Raw genomic sequence first — 18075 nt, 5'->3', positions numbered from 1 at the left:
CTCCAGGCTTTTACCGCAGCTTCTTTCAGATCTTGTTTGTTTCGGGGGGTTTCTCTCTTCAGTCTCCTCTTCAGGAGGTGAAATGCATGCTCTATTGGGTTAAGGTCAAGTGATTGACTTGGCCAGTCTAAAACCTTCCACTTTTTTCCCCTGATGAAGTCCTTTGTTTTGTTGGCAGTGTGCTTTGGGTCATTGTCCTGCTGCATGATAAAATTCCTCCCGATTAGTTTGGATGCATTTCTCCGCAAATTGGCAGACAAAATGCTTCTGTACACTTCAGAATTCATTCTGCTGCTACCATCATCAGTTACATCATCAATAAATATTAATGAGCCTGTTCCAGAAGCAGCCATGCACGCCTAAGCCATGACGTTACCTCCACCATGCTTCACAGATGAGCTTGTATGCTTTGGATCATAAGCAGTTCCTTTCTTTCTCCACACTTTGGCCTTTCCATCACTTTGGTAGAGATTAATCGATAAGATTGTCCATAAGATTGTGTTCTTTTGCGGCTCATCTCTGTACTTCTTTGCAAATTTCAATCTGGCCTTCCGATTCTTAATGCTGATGAGTGGTTTGCATCTTGTGGTATGGCCTCTATATTTCTGCTCTCGGGGTCTTCTTTGAACAGTGGATTGTGATACCTTCACCCCTGCACTGTGGAGGTCGTTGGTGATGTGACTTACTGATGTTTTGGGGGTTTTCTTTGCAGCTCTCACAATATTTCTGTCATCAACTACTGTTGTTTTCCTTGGCTGACCTGTTCAACGTCTGTACACCAGTAGTTTCTTTCTTTTTCAGGACATTCCAAATTGTTGTGCTTGCTATGCCCAATGTTTGTCCAATGGCTCTGATTGATTTTCCTTCTTTTCTCAGCTTCAAAATGGTTTGCTCTTCTCCCATAGACAGCTCTCTGGTCTTCATGTTGGTTTATTCTCTTTAACAAGAAATGCAGTCTTTATAGGTTTAAACCCAGGCCAAAAAGTAGACTAGTCATGCAGAGCTATTTAATGTTTGAACAATCAACCTTAAAGGCAACACCTGGTCATCAAGAAACACCTGTCAGTCACATGTTCCAATAGTTTTGCTCACTTGAAAAATGGGTGGGTTCAAACAAAGGGTGGTATGTCCTGAGTTGTTTAACGCATCTAGATGTAAATACCAGGAAATAAAAGCCGACATTCTGAACTCTTGTCTCATATTCATCTTTTGATCTTAAACCCAAATGTCTTCAATGAACAACACAAACAAGGGAATTTGCCTTGCTGTTCCAATACTTTTGGAGGGGACTGTACATTGTAATCCAGGGAAACTTTTTTTTTTTGATCCACATCTCCTCAGAGGCTCACATTGCTTAAGAGATTGTGCTGAACATCCCCTCTACTTATTTATGATTTCAATAATTACACTGCAGATATGCAGACTTAATACTAACACTTGATATCATAGTGGCAATAAAGACTAGCATTCGTAACAACAAAGAACTGCGAAATATAACACAAATCTTGTTCCCTGTCATCAGATCTGCATAGTTCATGCAATTTGCAAGCATTGCTGTTATATTTTTTGTTTTTTACTGCTTCTGTTTAACAAATTATGCAATAACCTTCTCATCATAAACATATTGGGTGTCTCAGTTTATTGTATATGTCCAGTGAAAAAATGGCTTCCATTATTATCAACCAGTGATGAGAGGGGAAAAATCGTGGTCTATTAAAACTGCCATCTCTTAAATCATGTACAGAATGTGAGAGATTTGGACACACCACTGGAGATAGCTCCTAATGGCTTCAGATGTGCAGAGGTTTATGGTAATCATTGTGAGTGTTGATAGCGCAACACTTCTCAAAGCTGAGATACAGAGTGCTTCAGAGACAATGAAACAGTGAATGTGGAGGCGATAACAGAATCGTCACCCAGTCGCAATGGATTTGACTGTATTGGATTTTCTGAGATGACACTAGATGGTGGCTGATATAAAACCAGGCCGGTGATAAACACAATGATATAAACTGCTATTGTATTAGAGTTGCACCAAACAAAACTAACCTATTTGTTATTATGGTGGATATTGGTTGGCGTGTGTCACAGTTTGTTATCATCAGCAGCAAATTTACTGCCCACTGTAACCTTGAAAGGAGGTTTGAGCGTAATCTACCAAGCGGGGACCACATTTTTTAAAGATTTTCATACACAAGCAAAAAAGGAATAGGAAATGTTGTTTTAGCTAATTCTTTAACATGTACATATAATATTAAATACAAACCATGACACAGTTATACCTATCAAAGTGGCTTGCACTATTAAATTGTTGATCACTGTCACAATATCTTCAGAGCTGGTAACATCTCCAATGGAGAAATAGACAGAAAGACATCACTTCCTATGCATTCATTTAGTTTCTTTCTTTTACTGTCTTTCTTTTCAACTCATCATTGATGCATCCAAGAGGTTTTTTTTGTATCTTTATTAACACAGCCACTGTACTACAATCATTCATCACAGCTTGAACAAAGAGTTGGGGGATTCCTTATCAGAACAGCTTTCAAGATGAATGCAACTAAACTACTGAAAAAAACATGACAGAATGTATCATGTGATGTTTGGCAGCACTGTTTCTATGTGCTTCCATCACTACCTAACTCTTTTATGCTTTTAATTATTCAATTTAATGAGATAATACAAACAAACAGCTCTGAAATTTGGGGCCATATACTTGGATATTTATAAAGATATTTATGTATTTGGAATTTGCCTGACAACATAATCAAATAAATTATATCTTTCAGAGAGGGAGGATAACAACCAAAGTAAGCAACAATGCCTTTGTTTCGTAACTGTATTCTGTAACTTAATTCATTTGTATATTAATCGAAATCTTTCCAAAACTTCACTGTACTTAAAAAGTATAGAAAACATATTCTTCTGTCTAACTATGTTGGTAAATCTGCATCTATTAGAGGGACATATTTTGTGAAGGAGCATCCTAGAGAGTCACAACAGTCCATGCCTCCAAAATGATGGCACAACCAAAGCCCTGCAGCTAGCTCCCATGCATCTGGCTGTGGTTGACATTTTTGGTTTTTGAGTAAAATGTCTCAACCACTGGTAGAGGGACTGCCATGAAATCTTGTACACACATTCATGTTTCCCTCAGGATAAATTAGAATCATTTTGGTGATTCCTTAAGGTTTCATCTAGCGCCACTATCAGGTCAAGAACAGCCTCTGAGCCACATGGATAGTCTTATTTAAAATGCAGGTGCATTGATACAACAGCAGTCCTCTAATTAGCGCATTTTTGGAGCAACCTGCTGGTCAGGTTCACAAATGCCAAAAACAGCTTCACTGAATGCAAATACATCTCTTTTTTTCAGGAAAATGTGAAAACATTCTAGGGAAATCAACAAGGGACAATGACTCTTAACTCTTCCCAGCCAGTGTATTTTTAATATTCCTTCAGCACAGGGGGAAATCAATGCATCTGGTATCTGATACAGACGTTTCTGCGCCTTGCTGCTTGTTAAATTTCTGAAGTACACACACACCAGACACACTTGCAAATATATTTTGGTTGTCAGAGGAGTAGTGGCATAACTTGAGGTTGGGTGTTTATAGGCTTGTAAAAGAGAACTGCAGGATAAATTATGGTTGTTTTCTAAATCTGTAATGGGGAAAAGATAACGACAAGCATGCATACTTCGAACTTTTTACATCAGTGGTCCGCAGTGAACACAAACATAAACGTGCCAACAGAGAATGAAGCATGAATACACATGAATGAACAATGAAGGTGAATATTAGTGGGTTGGGACTAGTTTGAACTCCTCACTGGTCAAAGGTTTAGTGAGAGAATGGATAGGTTTGCGGAGGACAGCTTACACACACACACCCCTACCTCTGCATCAACTCTACTAAGATGACCCTTAGGCGGCTCTGATGGCCAATTTCCAATGTAAATTAGCCGTCTCTACCCTGAGCATGTCTGAAATGCCATTACTCATGCAGATATTGTGAAATCAGCCATTAGCGGCAGAAACCTCATGAAAGGTTGTGAGGGTCTGGACTGGAATACTAATTATGAAAGAGATTCATTTCTGAAACAAGGGGCAGGGACTTCAGTAGCCAGTGGTGACCAACTAGCAATTATAATAAACATCTTGAATCCATTCACTGCGCTATACTGACAGTGTGTGCGTGAGCCTACTCTGTGTGAGCTTTCTGTACAATGAGGTTACACACATGTCTAAACCCAGCTTGGGTGTGTGTGTGTATTTTCAAGGCCATCTCTACAGAGAAGAGAATATATTCCGGGCCATTTGGTTGGTTTGATATACTATAAAAGTAACAAAATGGAAAATATACAGGAAAGTCAGACAGAAGCCCACTTTGAAAGAATCACAAAGCTAACAGCTCTGCCATTTGGGTTGTGCGTCTTGGGAGTTAGGAATCTGGGACATGCACAAACGCTGTGCTGTGTGATTCTACTAGTGCAACTGAGCAGCGGGTAGATAGTACAATAGTAACACTGGTGGCTTGAAATACATTTTTAATTTGACACCAAACGTTGCAGTGTTGAGTGCAAATGAAAATACTGTAATTACACCCATATGAAAGGAAAATTTTCCACATATAGGATGCAATTTTTTTTGAGTCCTTGACTGAATTTCCAGTTGTCTTTTATGTGGTAAATTTTATATCTCACTATTTTATAGCAGTGTTACTCCACCGGTGGTGGGAGGAGTATTTAAATATATTATAAGTGGAAACACTGATATAACAACAATACAAGTAAACTTCTGTATTCAATATTCTACTAAAGTACATGTTTTTGAATATTAGCTGCAAAATGTACTAATGTCTAAATACTTACAATGCTAAATGGCTCTTTTATAGTGTTATATTACAATATAATATGTATTATTAGATAATTGTTACTGATGCATTAATGTGTATCCAACATTTTAATTTTGGAGCTGATCCAGGAAAAGCTAGTACAATACAATACAAAACAACATATTTTCTAAGACTATTATATTATATTTTGAAAGGATGTTTTTATATGAAGTAATTACAGCTGTCAAAAGAATCTAAAGGGCGGCATTTCCCTTTGAAATGTAGTGGAGCAGAAGCATCAATGGATATAATTACTATACTGTATGTACACGTACCTTAAAATTTGATTTAAAGTACAGTAAAAATGTACTACGTTGTCCCAACTCATACCTTGATGTAGTAACTCAAAATTTTGCATATGTTTCCTCTAAAAATGGTTGATACAGTATGAGAGCATCATTAAGTTTATCGATACTAAACATGAGCGCTGAATTCAACAGATGGATCCCCACCAACCCAACAGCAATGTCCCTGCCGGTCACATCAGGTAAAAGGGGCTTCATCTGTGTATGTGAACATTTCATAGCACTAGTTCTGACTTGGGATTATAGGATTTAATAGGTTGGCTACTCACTACTGTCTGGCGTATATGTGTGTGTGTGTGTGCACATTTAGAGCACTATGCTAAATATGTCCACTCATCTCTCGTGTCACCGGGAGCCCCGGGCTCACACCATGATGTTAATAGTTTGACAGGCCCCACTGCTCGTCTCGCTTTCCCTCCCTCCATCTGCTCCTCTTTTTCTCCCTCCCTCTGGCTGCTCACCCCTGTGTCTTTTTATCACTGTGTGTTGCTTACTCTCTCTCTCTCTCTCTCTCTCTTTCTCATCATCCCATCGTGCCTTTCGGACAAATGCAGGTTGCAGCCATCGTGTGACCTGCATGGAAAAAAAAGTTTTAGAGAGAGTCTGGACTTTTTTGAGAGAATGTTGGCAAACTGTGCCTTTGTATTTTATATAAAGACTGTGTACTTACTGTCTCAATTTCTTTGTTGCTCTCTCTTTCTGTCACACACACGCGGAACCCATCAAAACTTTGTGTTTGATATTTCCATTAGAGTGAGAATTGCATGTGGTATTAGGAGACAAATGGTAATTCATGAGCAGAAAAAGGGTAGATGGGGTGTGTGTGGATTTATGTATATGTATATATGTATGTTTTATTTTTCCATTTCCTTTTGATGGCCCCTTAGTTGTTAGCTGTTTGGCTATTTTTGATTGAAACTTCATTCTTCTCTGATAGTATACTTGTAACAGAAAATGAACTTTTCCAGAACCGTCCAGGAACAATTAATTAGTCAATTATTATATTTGTTAATTGCTGACACAGTGTATGCGCAATTAAGTAGAACCAGTCAACTCAGCTCTAGCCCAACCTAGTCTGATTTGTTTATGCCGAGAATTGGTGTACTGGAATTTTGAATCCAGTGTTGTAATGTTCTTTCAGTAGTTTGGTGGTCGAATATTTTAAGTTCTTGCGTAGTTGTTGTTTACTAGTACACACTGTGTACTTTGGGTACATGTAGCAGTTGAACTGCACATATTGCTAAGGCATGGCATAGCTTAATGCATTTGAGCTGAAACTTTATGGTCTATGTTTCACTGAATAATCACAACTTGAGGGAATCTTCCCTTATTGACATTTGGGTATATGACCCAAATAAGAACACACACGTGTGGACTCGATGTGGTGTAGCTAATACATCATAGACAGTATTAAGAGCATTTAAAGGCAGTGTACGTGGTCCAGCTTAAAACATAACAGCCTCACAAAAACTGTGAAACAAATATTATAACTAGAGAGTCTGGAAAACCAAAAGATAGACTTGTCTGTACAAAAAGTAGGTTCACTCTATAACACTAAATACTGTGACCATTATGCAATTGCTGATAAGAGTCTGATACAAAGGGTGGTAGTAAGAAGCCGTGGCATATTAAGCCAGTAGTAAAATCTCAGTTATTATGATTTTGCATGCATAAAAGTTGTCAAGTTAACATGAAAATGGGATTCTGTTGATGTGAAATTTGTATTTAAGATAAGGCTGTTGACACAATCCTACATTCGTGTTCCTGTCCATAGTCCTGGAACCTCCTCCTCTGATGAAGCCACCGTAAATGTCTCAATCATTTTATACTTTGCTGCCAGTAGCCTACTCACCAGCAAGTCACCATTTATCTCTCCACCAGCATGCTTCTTAGCTGCCAGCAAGAAACTCACTGGCAAGTCACCAGTTCAGAATTAAACCTGTCCCCCCAAGTCCCCTCCAGCAGTCCAGAGTCCATGAGCAGATTACTTTCAGAGAGTGTCCTATGGAATAGATGTGCTTTCAATTGCATCAGCTTTACTTTCCTGTTGTATCACAAAGAAAGTTATTTTAGTGTTAGTGTGTGGTTTGGTAATGATTGCATTTGTGTGAGTGAGATATAAAAATGTCCCCCTATAGACACTGTATTACAGTAGCTTGCAGTAATTTATGTTTACCTAGAAATGGAAAGATGCACAGGTGGTTGCATCCTTGAATCCTCTGTCTCCTCTGGGTAAGGAGTGTATGTATAGATATGTAGATCAAATCTGGACAGTTGACTTTTAGTCTGTTTTTTAAGTCTCATTTAACTTCATTTATCAGGAGTCTTTTATGTTGATGTATCTCAGCCTAATGCCAAAAAATGTCTCTGGCCGTATTCACCCAGCAATTCTGAACCTGAAAGGGCATATATTTACATAGATATTAGCATTTATAACTGTTGTGTTATATTTTTAGGATCATATACAAGTTGGAGAATTTGTAAAAGAACAAACATTTGTATTAGGCAATATTTGGGATATTAACATTGAATTAAATGATTACTGTACCTGTGAGGTAAGAGGCCACTTGAAAATCCCACTGAGAATTAACACAGTCTGCAGCTCTGTCAGCTGTTAAATAAGTTTTTCAAATAAAACAAGAGTAGAATGTCTGAAGCAGTGTAGCCTTGAATCTTATTTGTCGGTTATATTGTTTACCTTGTTGTAAGGCAAATTCAAGAATATTACAGCTGGCCAATCCCTGTCCCCATGGCTGACTTCCATTTCATTAGGCGCCTTTCATACCAACATGAGCTCTGTGTGGAAAAAATGCAGCCATTCATTTGAATAGAGGCAGTGTGTTGATGCAGCAGGGATGCCAACACAGAGAGCACAGTAAAACAACAAGGTCGTCCAGCTGTTTACCTCATGATTGTTGTGACGAAAGATAAAACGGTTGCCGCTACGATAACTTGATCTATGAGTAAAACTGCTTTGCTGTTTTGGCATCTGATAAACGCATTAAACTGTAGCTCCAACTCGACTTTCTGGATCATATTTTGTGGTCTAACAGATACCTTAAATAACACTCCCCCACCAAAACATGTAGGGTTGTTCTATTCCAATGTAAAGCTAAATTTATTTACCAATATAATATATCATATTAATATAATCATTATAATCATTTTAATAATAACTATAAGAATGACTTGCTAGCATTAAATATCTGTAATTCCCTTTGGCTTTTTTAACATGCACATGCTGCCATTAACTTGATTGTAGTGATTTTTTAGTATTTAAATGGTAGAAAGTAATCACTTAAAGTAATCAAAATAATCTCCAGGTTTTATTAATACATTTTGGGGGTTATCTCTGCGAAATAATAACAGAATACAGACTGTTTGGCTCTCTTTAGGCCTGGTGTGGCTCTGGTTAAGTTCTGGACTAAAGCCATCACCAAAACTCAGCCATTCAAGCATTTTGCATAAGGACCAGGTATGCTGCTCACAATTGGCTCACTCCTGGTGGATGTATGATTGTGTTACAATTCAGCTCTGGCTGTATGGACTAGTCCTGGGTTTGGGCTGTCATTCAACTCCAAATGGGGCCATATCTCAGCCTGTTATTTGGTCCATATCTCTGCCAAAAAAAATTTGCTGCTTTTGCACCAAGAAATGTGCCTGTCTGCAAGACAGGATCCTCAGTGGCTTTGTGATTTATGCTGTGGAGAAGTGTGCTTTCTGAGAAGCTCTGATTCTTCTCGATGAGCTATGATCACACACTTGTACACGTACATCACATAATGGTCAGAGAAGTGAGCCGGGCAACAAGTCAAAAGAACGTCTGTTCCCCTGGAATGAGCAATGATCAAGAGGCCTACAAACACACACACACACACACACACACATATTCGCACCGTGAGCAGTATGATGAGTTATAATGATGAGTGAAGGTGTGACAGATTGAGCCTTCATTCTAAGTTTGTCCACAGTGTGAATAATGACCTTGGATGTTGTCCAGTCTTCCTGTTTTTTTTGTTTTTGTTTTGCACTTTCTCTCTCCTTCTCTTTCTTCTCTATTTTTATCCATCTGTCTCAGAATTGCATGTTTTAGCATCTACCTGCGTTTTCATCCCCTCGTGTAAGGCACTATTCTGGCTGTTGCTTATCATCTGTCTATCTTTCCTTCCACATTTTGTTTTTCAACTGATTTCTGCCTCTCCACTCATCTCTAATCTCTCCTCCTCTCTCCTGCTGCCTGTCTCTCCAATCCTATAATGCTACCCTGACTCACCTCCTCCTCTTTTTAACTGACTTTTTATCTTTTCTTTCCTGAACCAAACTCTTTTTGGAGTAGTCATTAGAATAGACTGCAGAGTAGACGTTTCTCAACTGTCCTGATGCCCAACCCTACACAATTGACTCTCTTGATTGATAACTTTTTGTTAATAGTGCTTTCTCTCTCTGTACTGTTTTGTTCTCTTAATGTCCTTCACTTCATTGTTTCTGGTGTCACAGCTTCCTCCATCTTGTGTTTCATTTTAATGTTGTATTGATTAACAGAGTTTACACGTAACTGAAGTCAAATTACACCTAAAATGTCCTGTGACGGTCACTGACTCTGTTAAACAAAGGCACAGTAGCATTACTACCACCTTTGTGCTAGAACAAAATTAGAAGGCCTTTGATTGTCTCATTCAAAACCACTTATGATTTAGAATTTTGGCCTTGCAAACAATTTACCTTTATTATCCAATGACACTGGAATGCAAACACGACATCCACAGATACCAGATGGACATAGCAAGAGGCTGTGATAGAGATCTGATGGCAAAGAAAGAGACGCTTACCTTAATAAATGCAAATTTAGAAAATGTGGAGTGAGGTGAAAAATAAAAATGAAAACATACTTACACAGGCCTAGAAGGTGTTAAACTGTTTATCAGTCCTTGATAATCATAGCTATAAAATGCTACAGAAGCTGCAATTAACATATTGTAATGCAAAATCTAAGAAATATCAATAATAGTATCTTGTGATAATGAATACACTGAAAGGTTATTATTTGGCAGTGATGTGTTGTGTATTTGAGACAGGGAGATTCATTTGTTTATGCATTATGTAGCATTAATTAGCTCATGACAAGATTCCCACAATATATATTTTCTTTGATTGCAAATTATGTTGAGGTGCATTCATCCAGAAATTTAATTCTAACACTAAACAAATCTCACATGAAAGTGTTGTGGTCACAAAGAAATTTAATATAAGCCATACAGCAAACATTCAGATCCTCTAGGTATGGGATGTCCTACAAAATACGCTACAATGATTTCTCTTAATGATACATAAACAGTATAATACAATAACTATAACTTATGGATTTTAATTATAGAAATGAAAATGTCAGTCATCCGATATTGAAGCACTGTCCACATAACAAAGACTGAAAAAAAAACAAATATTCTTGAATATAACATATTTTGAGTTGAGTTTAAGTTATAAATGTAAATAGAAAAGTAGAAATAGTATTTTAACTATTACTGGTGAAAGAAGAGCCACAAATAGATCTCAAAACTAGGTTTACCTTCAATAATTTAGAAATATTAGTGGTAGCACTTGATGTGACACACTGGGACTGAGTGAGTTATTTCACAAAAGTCAACAGTAGGAAAACAGTCTCATTACAAAATTGTCATCACAAAATAAATGAGTTAATTTCCATCATATGTTTCCACTTTTGTATATAAAAATCATTATTTACAGGTCACCAAGGTCAGCTTAACTATAAACATATGATTGACTTTATATAATTGCATATATGTAATAATACATACGGTATATATATGCTGACAAATTTATCAATCTATAAATTAATGTAAAAATAAATTTCAGACAATTTTGTACCAGCTGAATTTGAGAACAACATACATGAAGAAACAGAGTGGTAAAGTGAAATCTCACATTGCTGAATTCATGATATGGTATCAACCCCAAATTAAATCCACAGTACAATACTATCTATGTTATATCAACAAAGCCTTAAAACTATTAATTATTTCTCCATGAAGAAAATCTCCTCCTCACAAAGAAAAGGTAGCTGTTGCAAGCAGTTTTCATCACTCCAACTGCCGTTCTTGTAGATGGCACCACAGCGGTTAGACAAGGGTGGCTCAGGCTATTTGCCGTCCTTCCACTGGCTGTAGTACGCTGTCATGTTACTCTACAACCAGAATCCAAAGGCTCGACTCTGCCTCAGACCGATCCAGAATGGACTGTCAATTTTAGTGTAGTTTAACCATTGCATGACAGCCGTCTGATCTTCTTCATCCTCAATCCTCAGTGGGCCAGTGTGGTTGGCTTCGCAGTAGTCAAACGCCTGTTCCCAAGTCAAACTTTCATCGATGACTTGAATCCTCACATAACCTGATATAAAACCAGATGAAAAACAGAAGTAAGATTTACAGGTAATAACATAACCACAGAGTCCAGAATGTTTTAAAGCCTTTTGCCCAGTGTCTGCTGGGAACTCGGATAGCACTTAAAAATACAAACATTCATGGAGGAATGATTTTATGCTGGTGATACCTAGTTGCATTTTTACAGCATCAACTAAGACTTTAAAAGGTCTTTTTAGTCTTGCTTTTACCTAGAATCAGTCATTATCACTCCACTGGCATGTTTTTAAAAATATGTACAGTCCTGCTAAATTTGAGAATTTTACAGTTATCTTTTTCACCTGTTTTTACTATTTTATTATTGTTGTACTTCTTTTGATATATTTTAAAAGTCTAGCTGTTGTTTAAAGTGTCTTTACAACAACAATTTTTAACATGGAATGTTTAATATAAAGTGCCATGTTGCAGTAAAATGTATACTGTCATAGTATCTACGGAGTCATTCACTCAGCAGCTATAGGATTTTTCTCTGAATGCCATAATGACCACAATTTGTCTCTCATGCTGTTAAGCTTAAGAGGTGTAGGTCTAATAAGATACAGTGTTCTGGAAATAATGTGGCACAGTGTACTATATTTGAATAATAACTCTATGTTAGGGTTATAGAAATAAAGTTTAGCTCTACTTATTTATTACTTACCTTTGGAGCAAAGTCCATTTCTTTCATTGTCACATTGATATGGATACAATAAATGTGACCCCTGATGAATTGTACAATCTCCATCTGAACCATTTTCCTGTTCCCAATCTCTGAATGTAGAGCAGCCTCCGTCCAGCCACTCCCAATCATCATGCAGGAGTCCAATCCAAAAGCCTGTATTTTTCCCTTCTTTAATCACTGTTTGGTTTTGTATTTTGTTACTGATGTTGACTAAGTCAGTGTAATATTTTCTGCAGTACTGATGAGCCTGACACCAGTTCTTCTGATGTTCAATCAGGGCGTACTTCTTATCTACAAAAACAAACATGTTGAAATTATTTTGTTGGGGGCATATCACAGTAAATGAGTAATTCATCATATTTTATGAGGATAACCAAAAAAAGATAACTTAATCTAAAAAAGCAAGTATGTGATGTGTCAGTTGCCTTCATTCAGAAGTTAGTGAATAAAAAAAAAATCCCCCAAAACCCTAAAACCGACCAACCCAAGGAAGATGAGCTGGAGGCCTCAAAATCCAATTATTTTTATTTATTTATTTTTTATTATAACAAAATAGTCTGCACACCCATAGGTTTTGTTATTTTAACAAAAAGAAAAGTAAAGGTTGATATCACACAAAAAATGGCTGAAAGCGGACTTGTCACAGTAATTTAAAGGGCTGGTTTATGTCATTTTGATATTTTTGTTTTATTAATGCAAGTTTTTGTTTTCAGCTACAAATGTGCACCATCAAATAAATTCTAATATGTTGAAACTTAACCTTTGTAGCACATGAAAGGTTTTCTTTCTGAACAACTAAAATGTTTCAACATGTCATTTTCTATAGCTCCACATATTTGCTCCCTTTTTTGTACATTTACATCTTCTGGATTGAATATGACAGGAGCACCATCTGACCAAGTTGTACATTTTTTTCCTGTTTTTTTTAATCAGACCAAGCCAGACACCTGTGTCTTCAGGCCATAAATTGTATGTTATTTTGGCATCATCTTCATCATACAGAGTTACTAATGAGGAGTTTTTCTCGTCACATTCTTGCCGTAATGATTTGAAGTACATCTCGTTAGTAAGTTTACCGAAGACTCGTAGACGGTTTAATGCAAATGTAAAGTAAGGAAATCCTGTGAAATGAAAGACAAAACATTATTTATTATTCACTTACTTTACATTTAAAGGTTGGAAAACATAAGAATGAACTGCTGAAATTAAGAGTACTTGGTTAAAATAGCATACAGATTGTAACTACAGAACTACAGTATAATGTGTGTTTGATTATTGCATTTTAGTGCAGTAACTAAGAGGTAAGAGTGGAGGTAGATTATAGTGATATATACATAGTAATATACAGTATACTGATAACAATACAGTACATACTGGCACTGTCACACTAGCATGCATACATAGACTGTGTATACACAACACCCACAATATATCTGATGCCCTAAGGCTTTGAGAGAGAGCCGCATGCCAAGAAAGGGACCCTTACCTGAACACAGCACTAACAACACAAGGACAACTTTCATTGTCATGGCAACATTAAAAGCTGTTTTTTGTGAAATCAGGAAAACACAAAAGTACACAGTGATTAGCATACTAGTCAAAGAGGGAAAGGAGTATACTGTCTTTGCCTTAATAACTTTTAGAAAAATAATTCAGTGTATCCTAAATACTGCTAATGAATTACATTATTTCTTTTAGCATGTGAGTTTAAAAGGTGTCTTACCTGCTGATGTCAGAGGCAGAGTTTTTCTCAGTTTGTCAAATTTGTTTCAGGGTTAAGATATTTCACCTTTTATATCTTGTATAAATGTGTGATTTACTGTAAGCTCAAGCCTTTTTTTTGTACATGTGTACAAAGTAAAAACAGAGATGGCAACAGATTAATGATTAACTAATGGTAGTCAAGTACAGTGTGGTTGGATGACAGACAGACCAGGGTCAGTGTGTTAGTCACTTAGTAACTGAGAAAAACATATTATTTTTCTCCTTTTAAATTTAAGTCCCACTCTACTCAAAAATATGTTTTTCTTCTTGTTCCTACAGTTGGATGTTTAAACTTCACTGTGCAGAATGATGTATGTGCAGAGTTTGCTAGAAGGCTGTTTTCACATTCATCTGTTGAAGGTGGAAAGTTTCTCTGTGCTCACTGAAAATCTGAGTTTAAGAGGTGTACCTACGAGCAGGGTTTGTGACATCAGAACAAGTTTGGAGGCTAATCGTGGTCCAGTATGCAACTTAAGTAAGTGTAATGTGGAGAATGGACACTGAGAATGGACTTTTCAGTGAAGTAGAAGAGATCTTGTGTCCAGCAGTTCAACTTTTTTTTAATGAAAAAATATTTTGCATATTCATAGATTCTGGATTTTTTAATGAGGGAGTAGAAGTAAATTAAATAATTTCTAACAATATAAATTAACTTCAAACCATATCAGACACAAATTATTTTTCAAGGCAGGATATTTTATATGTTTTAAAACATGTCTGGAGAGTATCTTTAATGTTTTCATACTACACAAAACACACACAAACAGAAAAACTGAAGGGTACTACAATGACAATACTTTATGGTACATTGTGACAATAGAAAAAAGGGAAACCATACTAGTCTTTGTGTATTGAAATAGTTTCCATGATTACTGCTGATTGGCAAACCATTTTAATTAAAGGGATACCAAGTAAAGCTGTCTTTCCGTAACTATTACTTTATATTTCAGGTACACAAACCGACACAGACTCAAAAGATCAAGTAAGATGTCACACATGGCAAAAATAAATGCAGCCAATTTGACTCTATGTGTCATGTTAACTTTGCACCCACCAGCTCTGTTTTAGGGATTCAGGTAAAGGAGGGCCTGTGCAAAACACATTATATCAGGACAAGCTGTGCAAGCCTCCTGAAGCTTTCCAAATAAACATGATTTCTATGTGAATCATTTCAAATGCCACCATTTCAAGGGAAATGGCAAAGAAGGGGGAGAGTCAAGCCTACCTACCTCCCTAAAGTGGTTGTTCCCCAGTCCCCATTTGATTTAATATATATATTTTGAAAACATAATTCTCAGTGTTGATTCAGTGGCATTTTTTTCAACATATAAACTGTGACTGCTGTAAAAATGTTGATTCAAAGTACATTTTTCAATTTCAGCTGTATAGCAACCTTTCTGACCATAACATAGTATTGATTCAACACCTTTTGCCATCTGGGATTAGCTGGGAATTAGCTGAAAGTAATGGATAAACATTTGAAATAATTAGTCAACAATAATAAATAAACTTTATATATATATATATATATATATATATGTATATGTGAAGGAGCATTGTGTGCCCTTAAAATATATTGAATAGTAATATTTCAAGTGCTCTATACTCCATTTGGGACACTGTACATTTCCTTCAGATCACCAAAACTGCTTCTGTGCATGCAGACATGTATGCTCACTACTGCAAACAAGAGGAGTGACCTCATCATCATTCACATCTCAGTACTGTCATGCCCCATTGGTCACCTCCAGTGCTTTCATAACACTCTGTACATATAAATTACCATTTGTTGGTTTACTCAATCACTCACCGGCCATCTCAGATCTCTGTTGATGCTGAGTGTATGCAGGCCCTTCTACCTCATAACATGTGATGTTGTAACAATGCTGGATGGATGGAATAAAACCCAAACAAGAATAACACAACAGCTTTGAACCAAATTAGCTTAGAGTTTAACTTCAGTTTCAAATATTTAGGGCTGTAGTCTGCTGGTCGACTGGTCGATCAGATAGTCGATATGCTCTCGTCCGACTAAATTGTCATTGGTTGAATAATCTCCATGTTATTTTCATAAGGAGAAAAGTTCTACATCAACAGCTTTCCAGTAGTAATCCATTATTTCCTGCGGCGGGATGGACAGACTAACAAACTACCTGTGAAAACAGGGGTGTATTCGAAACACCCCTGTTGTTTTCACAACTTTGAACTTGCTCAACCTAATGGAGACTGCTGGGTCTAACTGTTCTGACTGTGCTGAACATTTACTGAATGGTAACGAATTAGGTAACGTAACCATGGAGTAACCCCATGGTTACTTAAGACACCTTAGACACTGTCACTGGGGATACTGAGCTGCATTTGTTTAGTAATCAAATTATGGCACGAGGGTTGGAGTCACCAGGAACATACTGTGGGCATCGACTGTATGAATAGCCCTGTGTATCGGGGATGATATACACATTCATTCAGAAATTTGTTTTTGGTGAATATTTACTTTTAGACTTGCTGTTTTGGCTTGCTGGGAGGGTTTTTAAGGTCACAGTAGTGTCATTTCCTATCTTTATTTATATTAAACCCAAAAGTTAATCATATCCAGACTTTCCTATGTATGTTTCTACACAAGTAGAAATGCTACTCTACATGCATTAACTGTTTTGGGACAAGCATCTGTACAATACTTTCTCAATCCTCTAAAAATCTAATTAAAGCTTAATTTAAAACACCTGCCAGTAATAAGAATAGCTGGACTCAATTATGTAAGTTTCCTGTACACTAGATATTGCATTCGTTGCTAAGTGATGCATATACAAATAATGAAGTGTACAGTGCATTTAGTGTGATTTACAATACTATTAAGATTCTGGGCCAAAAAAAAATGTCTTGGTAGATTTAAAACATGACCAAACTTTAAAACAATGTGTGTACATAAGGAGGGGTCAGAAATAGAGTTATACTTGTTCATCTGCACACAGTCTCACATTTGAATTTCAAATAAGAAAACACTGTGAATTTGCAAATGTATCTGGCTCTCTCCCGTTCATAGCAAACAGTGACATTGATGGTGTTTGGGCTAGTCACATAAGGTCACTGATTGGTGTAAAGGGGAACAGGGTGTCATTAGAAACATATTATAAGGACAGACACTCCAGTCCTCAAGCCAGTGTTAAACATAGAGACGTATTACAAGGATCTAAAGAATCTTAACACACATTTGATGTATTTAAGATCTGAGAATAAGCTCAAGTGGGGCAAAGTCATATGCAGGTCACAAGTATTGTGTAATAAGGTTTGTTCAAACGGATGGTTGAAAGAATGGGTATATACATCATTCAGATCCTTCAATTATACAAAATACTTGTATATTGTGTCTTTAAAGATCCCGTTCAGATATGTTTTAAGACATAAGAAAACAATCTTTGAATAATACATTTTGTCTGATGCGGAGTTCAATTACCTTGTTAAAACTATTAAAATGACATCCACTCCTTCTCCTTCATTGAAAAATCCAGAATCTATGAATATGAAAAGAGATTTAAAAAAAACAAAAACAAAAAACGCATGTTAATTCAAGGTGTAAATGCACTTGGAACGCATTGTGATCGGATCAGCCAGACCACATGTGAAGGTGTTTGGGTTTGCATTGTGATTGGATCTCATTCAGGTGTAAATGCAATCCACACAGCATGACCACTTTCATAAGAAAAAAATCAGCCCAGTAAGATGAAGGTCAACCACCTCCACCTCTCCCTGTCAGCTAAAGCAAGCCCCGCAAAGTTTCAAGTAGTAGCAGTAGCTATAAGTCCTCCCTCACAAAAATTGGTTTAGAAATTAATGACGTCCTTTAGTTTCCTCAATTTGGGATTCCTGGTATTTGTTAACAAGTCCACCAGCTCCGCCTAGCTAATTTACATATTGAGATCCGATAACAATGCGGGCACAATTGAGAAGACAAGAACACATTTCATTACCAGGTGTAAATGCAAAGACCCATAAATCAGATGTCATTACAATGT

General features: G+C 36.8%; 2 protein-coding genes across 2 annotated transcripts in view; one reads left to right on the top strand and one right to left on the bottom strand.

Annotated features, from left to right (window-relative positions):
* grm8a (glutamate receptor, metabotropic 8a) overlaps positions 1-18075 on the top strand; it is a 304192-nt gene that overhangs the window by 267509 nt on the left and 18608 nt on the right. The window lies entirely within an intron of this gene.
* On the bottom strand, positions 10984-13827 carry LOC122975092. Its single transcript, XM_044343293.1, has 4 exons — positions 13785-13827; positions 13375-13419; positions 12278-12589; positions 10984-11605 (listed from the first exon to the last, which is right to left on the bottom strand). Exons 1-4 carry the CDS (start codon positions 13825-13827, stop codon positions 11403-11405), a joined length of 603 nt encoding a protein of 200 aa, XP_044199228.1. The 3' UTR covers positions 10984-11402.

This window comes from Thunnus albacares, chromosome 23 (assembly GCF_914725855.1).
Source record: "Thunnus albacares chromosome 23, fThuAlb1.1, whole genome shotgun sequence".
Taxonomy (NCBI): Eukaryota; Metazoa; Chordata; class Actinopteri; order Scombriformes; family Scombridae; genus Thunnus; species Thunnus albacares.
Note: the sequence above shows the minus strand (reverse complement) of the source record. Positions and strands in the feature narration are given on the sequence as shown.

Bases quoted from the DNA above. Each gene is read 5' to 3' on its own strand.
- LOC122975092 (XM_044343293.1), bottom strand. From the start codon at position 13,827: ATGACAATGAAAGTTGTCCTTGTGTTGTTAGTGCTGTGTTCAG. The intron at 12,590-13,374 runs GTAAACTTACTA...TTGTTTTTGTAG, and splicing joins AAACCGTCTACGAGTCTTCG to ATAAGAAGTACGCCCTGATT. The intron at 11,606-12,277 runs GTAAGTAATAAA...GTTTTATATCAG, and splicing joins AAATGGACTTTGCTCCAAAG to GTTATGTGAGGATTCAAGTC.